The sequence below is a fragment of the Lytechinus pictus genome, chromosome 1, assembly GCF_037042905.1.
Source record: "Lytechinus pictus isolate F3 Inbred chromosome 1, Lp3.0, whole genome shotgun sequence".
Taxonomy (NCBI): Eukaryota; Metazoa; Echinodermata; class Echinoidea; order Temnopleuroida; family Toxopneustidae; genus Lytechinus; species Lytechinus pictus.
Genome location: NC_087245.1, coordinates 6,762,530 through 6,773,436, shown reverse-complemented (window position 1 = coordinate 6,773,436; position 10,907 = coordinate 6,762,530). Strand labels below are relative to the sequence as shown.

Below are 10,907 nucleotides of genomic sequence, written 5' to 3'. Positions count from 1 at the left end.
CTGCGATCGCATTAAGTAGATTTTCATCGGTTGTAAAAAAAAATTCTAAACGCAAACAGAACTGCAAACAAAGTGCTCTGAAAGACAAGTTTTCAAACCATGCTTTTCAATTTTTCTTTATCCTTCATAGTTCATGACATTCTTCTGCCTCCTTTGATTTCTTTCACATTTTCCCCATAATCTATATTTCCTTTTATACACCAAACCAATTGGAGAGAAAATTGTCTCCCCCACACTGTTTTTGTTGTTTGTGTTCTTCTTCTTCTTTTGTATTTCCCCAAAATACAACATTAAAATTTTCAACAGATATACCATGTATAATACAAACTTGGTGCTTAAATGTAGAATGTTTAAATCACCATGGTTTGATACAACTTCTTTCCACTATACTGGAAGTACTTTGTAGTATACCCACATGTACATTGAGACAGTTAACTAAGAAAGTTCAATAAAGAGATGAAAAAAAATCACCAAAGTCTTAAACCTCAAGGGGACGACATCTAGGAATATTCATCAGTTTAATCATTGTTTTGAGAAGAAACGTGCCTATATCGTTATGAAACATTTATCGAAGGAAATGATATTTAAATAAGAATTGTAATGAAATATACAAATGTATTTCATTTTTTCATACTGTTGCAATAACAATAACACTATTAAATCGGCTCCGACCATGCAATTTCCCAGGGATGCTGTAGCTGATTTTTGGTGGCATTGGTGCCTATTGTTTAATTTCAGTAATGAGAGGCTTTATCATGTTTATTGTGAGAAATCGTGCTATTCATTTCCTTATTTCTAATTCGTTGGGAAAATAAACTAGAACACATTAATGCATTTACAAGCAGGAGGTGATTTCCTTGTCATCAACATAGTTGCTTCATTCCATGAATAAAACATAGAAAATATAAGATATATTTCTTTAAGCTGTAAAAGTGAGCACCTACTCGTCGTGACTCATATTCTTTTTGTACACTCGATATACGGGCATCAAAGGAGCTATGCATCGCCTCTATTATTTTTTCACTTAGAAGGAAAACTGGTATCTTTTTTTGTGATTATTATGATAATCTTGACAATAAATCTTACAAACTAATTGCTTACGTATACGACACGAGTATTCTTTAGATATGGTGGAAAATTATACTTCTCGATTAATGTCAGATATTAACCTGTACAAATAACGTGCACCTGGTTATGCATAAAGTCCGACTTGATTGTTTTTATCTACAATGCTAACCTTAGATAAATTTTGAAAAACAGAACAAACGGTCTAAATATGTTGGGAGTTTCTGTTATCTAACAATCGCACTAAATTCACAGCAAACATTGTCACACACATGTATAAAAGATAAAAAAAAATATAAACAAATCTTAAACTTGGTACAGTTTTTACACTTCCACTTGAAGTCGAAATGTCATGTAAAGATATTTACTGTTGCATAAAACACCAGGTAATAATATGTGATTGATCATTATAAACATAGAAATGTAATTTAAGTGGGCAACGAACACATTCTTGATTTGTGCAATGTACTCGTATAATTAGAAGCTCTTTTTGGAAACAGAGTTGACTATTATTTCCTTGAAAGTAACTTGTCAATCAATTACCCATTCCTAAAAGTAGTCTTAATTTAATGAATTTATGTTTAAGAATAAGTTCTTATGGGGTTTACAGTATCATAGTTATGATGTATATTAGGGCGGGTCATGCTTCACAACTCGCACTACAATGTATAGATGCGGTTACGTCACTCTGACAAAGAAAACCCGATGCCCACTCGACCTGATGGAGAAGTTCATGATTTTTTTCGTAATAACATTGATAAGAACACCCCCACCAAGGTCCACGGTAGTGTTATCATGGTTATGGATATTAGAAGTATATTTAGGCTACTATGAGCTTTCCAGTCGAAATAAAGGGTAATTCATTAACCATGATAAAAAATCGTAATCTTTCAATCGGCTGCAATTAGAAGCCGAATTGGACTTTACTCCAACAACAAGGGTAAGCGTTCTGCAGAATATAGATTTCAGTTTTCGTAGCATTCTTCAGAACTTAAAAAGCTTACTTTTTGAACTTGATTCCAAATGATATTTGCTAAAATAAAAGTTAGGTTATACTCGTCGGATGCTGAAGTGTTCGGCGGGATTTAGAAGAAAAAAAGTGGTAGTTAATGTAATCTTATACCTTTGTGTACGTCCTCTGTTTGTTTCATCATTTTCATCATCGTTCACATGACCAATTGTAATCCATGCATATAAACATTGTGTAATTATTACCATCAATAAAATAAATTTCGCAAAAGGATAGGAAAACCGGATAGGATCGAATTTGGCGGTGTCGTTAGATATCCAAGCTTCCAGAGTCCATGACGGTCGAGGCCTAGATCTTCAAGTAAACGAAGCTGTGCAGATCACGTATTATGTAAACAGTGACTTTAGGAGTCCGCTGTAGTTGCGTCCATGGGTGTTGCTGTCAATTCTTCTGTAGTCATCTCAATACTGGTCACTTCTTGATCCGCAGTGGATCCAGTCTGTGTGGCACCTTCAATCGTACTCATCTCAGAAGAATCTAAAGTTGTCATGGCAACCGTAACCTCCTCTTCCTCGGCTGTAGCCTCTTCAAGTGTGGTACCGACAAGTTCAGATGACGTAGTTGTTGATACATGGGTCGTTGTGAGACCCGATGTTGTAGCCTGATTTGTAGAAGGCGTTATGGAGCTTGAGAGTTGAGTGGTTGTTGCCGCATTAGTTGTAGAAGTAAATGTTGTAAGCGCAGAGGTCGACATGATGGCTTGATTTGTAGAGGAAGTTGCAGAGCTTGTAGGTTGTGCGGTTGATAACGCATTAGTGGTAGAAACAATCGTCGTCTGCATAGTTGTAGAGGTCGTTGGAGCGCTGTCCGCTTGTGTCGTGGCCGCTGCATTTGTTGTGGGTGCAGAGGTCGACGTGAAGGCTTGATTTGTAGAGGAAGAAGTAGAGCTTGTAGTTTGTGTGGTTGATCCCGCATTCGTGGTAGAAGCAAGTGTTGTAGTCTGGATTGTTGTAGATGCAGTTGAAGTGCTGTCTGATTGTGTAGTAGATGCTTCATTTGTTGTTAGAGCAGAGGCTGATATGGTGGCTGGAGACGATGAAATTGTTAGGGTTAAAGCAGTCGATCTCACCGGCGATGAGCTGCCGAAATTGAAACCTGTTAAAAGAATAATGCGAATTAAGTTCAATATCATAAACGTGAACATATACTTGAGAGTTGGCATTCACCTTCAAAGAAAGCAAAACGATACCTGTGCTCCGTTTACCATTTGGCCTACTTTAATCGTAGGGTGAATGTAAACTTCTTGCATACCTCTACTCACATAATCTCTCTATGTGGCGCGACAGTCGTATGGATTCAAGTTCATCCATGATTTTGGGCCGAATTATATTCACACAAAACAGGAAACAGATGAATTTCGTTACCCTAACTCCGCAGAAATCGCATGATCTCTCTATGACCCCGTATCTGTACTCGCTGCTCGCTTCTTGACAGGGGCCGCGGAAGCGGGGGGGGGGGGGGGGGGGGCTGAAACTTCGAAGTTTCAGCCCCCGCACTTTTTTTCCAAAACATGTACAAAAACGTAAAAAATACCATCTGATTATGTTTTTTTGCATGGTCAGCCCCCCCCCCCCACTTTTAAAACCGTTCCGCGGCCCCTGCTTGACATATACTTCTTTTTTCCCTCCTTTTCTTCATTTCTTGAAAATGATGTGGTCGCCCCCTGCCTCCAGTAGGACCGCCCCTGCATATTTATAAATGGTGTTTACTAGCTGTCGCCCCACTCCTTCCTCACAATCTCTACATAAATTGCTTTAATTACGTACACATTTGCTAAAGGCAAACGGCAATTTCTCGTAAGTTTGAAGAGAGAAGTAGAAATCGGAGGTGAATATATATATACTAACCTGTTAACCCATAGACGACACCGACCGCTGCTCCTGCGGCGAGCAAGGTCGTCATCACAGCCAATGCTACGTACGTACATGTCTGGCCTGTTCCACCTCCTGCCCGTGTGCCACCACGTAATCCCGCCTCTAGATCCCCCTGGTCATTGATGGGAGAGACGCGTCCGTTATGAAATGATCTTCTGGGTGAGTGTCGTGGTACGAGATGGTCGTCGAGGTTTTTGATATGATCCGGGGTGGGGCTCCATGCCTCACGGCGAGGAGACTGTCCAGGATTTGAGGACCTCCCATAGTCCTCAGTAAACTCCCTATACACCAAGCGAGCAAAAAGACGACATAAAATTTCACGACAATCTTTTATAAAGTATATTTGATCATCCAGCACCGCTTCTTCACTTCTTAAAGAAATCGAAAAGTTAGCGATAGTTTGACATAAAAGACTATCAAAATAAGACATCTCAAAATGAAACTGAATCTTTTATTTTGACAGAAAAAGGTGACGTTATGTATATCACTGAAAGGCAATTTTGATAGATATCTCTAATGCTATTTGTATTTTATTTTCGAATAAGAATTTAAAGTATTATTCGGAAGAATACTACTGTCTTTTTTTTTACGAACTCTGTTTCTTGGTGGACCTTGATGCGATATAACCTAGTATAATGATCTTTATGGTGAACGAGTCTTTAAAAAGTTTATCGAAATCGTTTTTGCAATAGAAGAAAATAGGGAGAAAGGGAAGCACTTATCAATAATGAAAGGGAACACAAAATTGCTATAACAAAACGAGAAAATTAGGATGAAAAATAAAAGGTAATTTGATTGATTGATTGATTGCTTGATTGCTTGATTGATTGATTTATTGCTTTTGTTTCAACATTCAATGCATCAAATATAAGTATACAAAGTAATATGTACCAATGTAGTATATAACAAAATAATAATATTGCTGAAGTATAAGCAATACTAATTTAACAAATGTATTATTCAATAAACAGAAAGACGATTTAAGAGAATGCAGGAGACCACCATCGTGAGCGATTATAGGCTTGATAATGATGGCGGCCTCATAAAAAGGTACACGTATTTCTTCATTGATCAAGAGTGGGTGCAAATGCAGGTGCAGGTGTATGTGCAATATAGTAGGGAGCAGTTGATGTTCAACTTAAAAGTGCATAAGATTGAATGGTGTTTCTTATAAGATTAGCTTTCAAGGAGTAATTAGTTGAGCATGATTTGATATTGTTTGGAAAATTGTTCCAAATTTTGGGACCATAATGTCGAATGGATTTATGGGTTGGGGTTGACTTGTGGTTAGTGAGATGGATGTTTCCAGATATGCGAGTTGGGTAGGAGTGGACAGACCTGCTCAACCTAAACATGTTACCAAAGAACGGAGGGAGTAATTGTTGATATACTTTAAAACATAAAGATTGCTAGTAAATAAAGAGGCTTCAATAGGAGGTAATAATAATTTGTGAACACATTTTCGGCATTACTCCTATGTGTTTAAGATCGCATGCTCGATCTGTCAGAAAAAATTGGAACCAGTGGGATTCGAACCTGTCATCTACCGCTTACCGGGCAACGACTGAACCACCAGGCTATTCTGGTTCACGGCTAAGTCACGATGAACTACTGGAATACAAATACCCTCTATCCTCTTCTTTCTGACTCATTAATATGCAAATGCCGTCCGCCGTGGACAATAGATAGTAAATAAAGGGGCTTCAATAGAAGGTAACAATAATTTGTGAACAAATTTTCGGCATTCGGCATTTGTGAACAAATTTTCGGCATTACTCCTATGTGTGGTTGAGTCGCTGCCCGGCAAGCAGTAGATGACAGGTTCGAATCCCACTGGTTCCAATTTTTTCTGACTTATGATTTTCATTACTGATCGAGCATGCGATCTTAAACACATAGGAGTAATGCCAAAGATTTCTTCACAAATAGAGATTGCTACTTGAATAGTGTTTATATCAATTTTCTTTTAATGTTTTCAGTTTATGAAACAGGGGGTCAGTGTGACCTTGTACACATACTGATGGCTCTCTTTTGTAGATCATTGAAGATAGAATTTAGTTTCGAAGAACCACAATTAGACTAAACGACATTACAGTATGTTATATAAGCATGATAAGGGAGGACTAAAAGATTGTACAATACGAATAATGTTTTATGGGGAAGACAAACTTTTAGCTTGAAAATTATGCCAATACTTTTTGAAACGCACATTATAGAATGATGTGTTGATTCCAGGTCAAAATCCATCTATGATTACACTTACAAATTTTGAGGGTTTTTTTCTGTTTGATGGTGTGCCATCTAAAAAATACATAAAGTGTGTCTTTTTTATTTAGGGATATATAGTTTATTGGCTTTGAACCACTTTGATACTTTGTTGATTTCACGATTAACTATATTGTTTAATGAATTAACGTCTTTGTTAGAATAAAATATGTTTGTGTCGTCGGCAAATAAGACAAAGGACAAAACTGAGGAGGTTTTGATAATATCATTAATATATAATAAAAATAAAAGTTGGCCTAAAATGCAACCTTCAGGAATACCGCAGCGAATTAAAAGAGAATCAAAATAATTGTTGTTAAAAGTTACATATTGTCTTCGATTATGTAAGTAATCTTTAAACCATGGAAGAAATTGGCCCCGTATCCCATAATAATTGAGTTTCGAAAGTAAAATATCGTGGTTAATGGTGTCAAATGCTTTACTAAGGTCACAGAAAATATCAATTATGTGTCTTTTGTTGGCATTTGTAATTTTGTCATAAATTTGAAGTAATGCTAAATCTGTTGAGTACTTTTTTTTCTGAAGCCATATTGATTGTAGTTAAGAATGTTGATAAATTTATAAAGTCTTGTATAAACTATTATCTCTAGAATTTTAGATATGGTTGGAAGTAAGGAGATTGGACGATAATTACTGATTCGTGAGGATCATTTTTTTTTTTATTGACTTTTGCTATTTTAAATAAATCTGGGAAAATGCCCTGAGATAAAGAATTATTAGATATGTAAGTCAGAGGGCTAGTAAGAAGGTGAATTATTTGTTTAAGTAGAAACATAATGATTCGTCAACACCGGACGATTTAGAATTGCGAAGGGAACGGGCAATGTTAATGACTTCGGATGGATTTGTTGGGGTTTAAAGAAAGATTCTTGATTTGGATCTGAGAGATAATCTGCGAAATGTGCGTTGAGGCTATTGATATTGCTTGCTAATTCGGGGTGAATTAATTTGCATTAAGGTTGGGATGAAGTAATTTAAATCTATTAAGAGTAATGTTATCATGATGTGGTATGTGGGTTTTTGTACCCAACACTTCATTGATAATTATCCGAGTTGAATTTGTGGGCCCAAGTGGGGCCCAATTTGTGGGCCCAACATGTGGGCCCAAGTGGGGTCCACATGTGTTGTACTGGGATGATTTCTATTCAGATATTGCACAGAAAAAAAACATATAGGGCCCATATTGTTATGGGATGATTCCATCTGGATATTGTCCAGAACAACACACATTGGTCCCATGGTCCCAAAAAGGCATTAATCTGTCAAATTAATTAAGAAGCAATTTTATTTCAAAATAAAGTCTGATGAAAAAGAGGTTTTAACAAATTGTTCGTGTTTAATTTGCAATACTTATTCACTTATAAGTCTTACTGTCAACACATGCATGCGTGTAAATTAACCACATTTGACAAAATGATTTACTAACAGTTTGACCATATAGGTCTAATCAAATCTAATTAAATCGGAAAAAGGGTAAAACAAAAATAAATCCAATAAAGAAATCAAATTACCTTGACATCTCTGACTGGTCTACATGAATATATCGGATGATAATCCAAGATCGTTATTATCAGCAACTCCGATCTAATAAACTTAGCTCATCTTCCAATCCAGACCATTTCCAAAGAAATTTCGGTTACCAAAAGCTGACGTCTTCAAGCACACATCCAAGAACTCTTCTATTATATGATCCCTGAAACGAAATGCACCTGAAGACATAGTTACGAGTATTCCGGAGACTGTGGATGTTATTTGTATATCAGGGAGAACAGAGACGAGTGAATAGAAAGATGGCCATGAGAAAGAAAGGAGGGGGGGGGGCCCGGGGGGGGGTGTAGAACTGCTTGTGCTTGGTCTACTGGATGTCATTGTTGAAGACAGAAATAGAAGATGGGAATTGGATATTAGTTTGTCAAAACTTGATTCTTAAAGTATCATGAGCTGTGTTTCTTCCTTGTCCTGATTATCTTCTCTTTTTGTAGGTAAATCAACAAGAGAAAGGAAAGCTTGTCTGAACTTTTTTCAATTTAAATAATTTATCTGAAAAGCGAAATCAAGAACTTCATTTTCTTAACTGATAATATCATAAGGCAGGACAGATCTACAAGGGGAATGTTTGATAGATTGTTTTCTTCTCTTTTCTAGATATATACAGTGCGCCCTAGAAGAAAGTAACCGGGTTTCCTATATCTTTTTTTTTCTTCAAACGAAAATGAATGATGATAGTTCATTAGCATCATCATACAATTCAATTATTTCTCTGTACTTTGATACCTAATATGAGACGAACAAATACGCTTTAATGAGCAAGATAAAGTTGAAATTTTAATGTCAGCATCAGGCTGCGCAGAAAAGTTGAACAAGGTTGATTCGTGGTACGACCATCGTGCTTATTAGACGATTGGCTCATTAGCATTTCTTTCTCTCACTGATCCCTGAAATGAGAATGGATTCAGATTCACACGTGCAGGTTCTGCCCAAATTATTTCTGACATGTCTCAATATGTATTGTTTTTAATATGCCATGTGCGAACGATTTGCTAAGATGTTGGTTTCATATTAAAAAGAAGATTCCACTCTTACCATAAATATTAAATTTGTAGTAAAAACATATTTAATAATTGTGAAATCTGTCTCTGAAACGGGTTTCCGTTTTAGTGGGACGCACTGTACAGTGCGTACAAAAAGTTTATTATTTGAAAATGTCGTGGGAATTGAAAAATATACAACATGGGGATATTTTTTCACACTTACTGTATATTTGGGTTTGGTTCTCATCTATCAATTAAAGTAAAAAAATTGACAAAATGTTACTCTTGAATGAGCACTGTCCATTTTTGCTAAGGAATACTCATTTTCACGCTGAGTCAAGGAAAAAAACGACGTAAAAACTGACTGTGCGGTACATTTCTTTTTGCATTTTTTGCAAATTTAAATAAAGCAGATACATCCGAATATTTTATAACAACTTTGTCACCCAAACTTACATTTAAAGCCTAAGTAATCACAACATTTACCCTTTTGCCAGCTGGATCTGAGGACATAACTTTATGTAAACAAAATATTATTTTAGACATCTCCAGCATTCTTTCACTAAGTTTCTTTTTTATCATTTAAAGTGGGAACACATTTCATGTTTTATTTCGTTTCTCCACACTTTTCCCAAGTGTGAGAGTGATTAACAAAATGAAAATCAAACCTAAGCCATTTCATGTTATTCACAGCTCCGTCTAAAGCAGATATCATCACGATAAGAGGGGGGGGGGGGGGAGGGATGCAATGGCTATCTATGAAGTGTTTTGGGCAAGGAAACAAGTTAAAAAGGTAAAATAAATCTTCAAATCAATGTTCCTAGCTAAAGTCCATGTGTTCTTCATGATTAATTTCTACTTGTATTCTTATAATTATTTTCAAGTTCTGCGCAAATCATTTATCACGGATTTTTTACAAAAGTAAGTGGTGTTCTCTTAAGCGTAAAGATTGATTTTTCGACAGTTATATCGTCATTTGCTTAAAGAGATCTGTATTAATGTTTAAATGTGGAAAAAGCTTCAGGATATTACAAACATATAATTTTACATGATTATTAACACAAAGCGTAAACTTTTTTTGATACGCACTGTATATGAGCCTACTTTATCCAAGAGACAATTTTGGACCTAAACGCTGTTTTTTGTAGATTCATCAATGAAGACCCCCAACGGGAAGGTATTTCATTGTTCTGTATGGATACTGTTTGTTAGTCCTGTTTGCGTTCTCGTATGGTTTCCCTTTTTCTGAGAGATGTTTGAGGTTGTATCAAAGCATTTGCTGAACGGATTGCCATATTTACATCTCTGTTATCGTTACTCGACTAATGGCATTGCTTTCTTCGGAGACGGCAACGGGTGCCTCTTTAGATTTTACCTTCCAAATTGACCTGAAATTAAAAAAAAAATTCCTTAGAGGGAAACAAACAGAATTGCATCCAAGGAAATCATGATATGGAATCATGCCACAAATACCATGTCGAAATATATGTATCTACATTGAATTGATCGTGCATTTGCTCCACTTTTATAGGGCATAATCACTAGCGGAACCCGTGTCCTTATTTTTTGGTTGAAAATCTTTTTTTTTTTTTTTTTTTGCTTGTCAAAATTGTCCTCGGGAAAATGTCCCTTCCCCTGTTTGAAAATCCTGGATCTGCCCCTGGGCATGATCATTTATCATTCACATATTTCGTATCCTTATTCTAACTAATGAGTATATATCTTTTTTTTTATTCCCGTCAAATTCAAGAAAAGCCTTCGAGCTGAATGCAATAAGAGAATTCTGGATTATTAAAACACCCTGGAAAGCCTGCATTTTTTGGTAAACATTTCAAGTAATCTCAATCAAAACATGATTTGCCTCTGATCCACTCTTATTGACCATTTATATTCATTTGTGTATCTTAAAGTACATTACATCGACTTTAATCCTTCTCGTATTTGCGCTTAGGTTTTAGCACATGATCACTGAATACCTATACAAATTGTTCAAGCACGCTATGAAAGAAAGATCACGCAGGAGCCCAGGATCACTTCAACTGCATGCCGTTTTGTCGCTCATATTTGACTTTGAGATTACTCCGACCATGCTAACTACACAAGTATGATTTGCATGAAAGT

General features: G+C 36.2%; 1 protein-coding gene across 1 annotated transcript; it reads right to left on the bottom strand.

Annotated features, from left to right (window-relative positions):
• Positions 1-485: 485 nt before the first annotated feature.
• On the bottom strand, positions 486-8,125 carry LOC129255578 (uncharacterized). The gene is made up of 3 exons (XM_054893953.2): positions 7,767-8,125; positions 3,943-4,250; positions 486-3,190 (listed from the first exon to the last, which is right to left on the bottom strand). Exons 1-3 carry the CDS (start codon positions 7,772-7,774, stop codon positions 2,439-2,441), a joined length of 1,068 nt encoding a protein of 355 aa, XP_054749928.2. The 5' UTR covers positions 7,775-8,125; the 3' UTR covers positions 486-2,438.
• Positions 8,126-10,907: the final 2,782 nt, after the last annotated feature.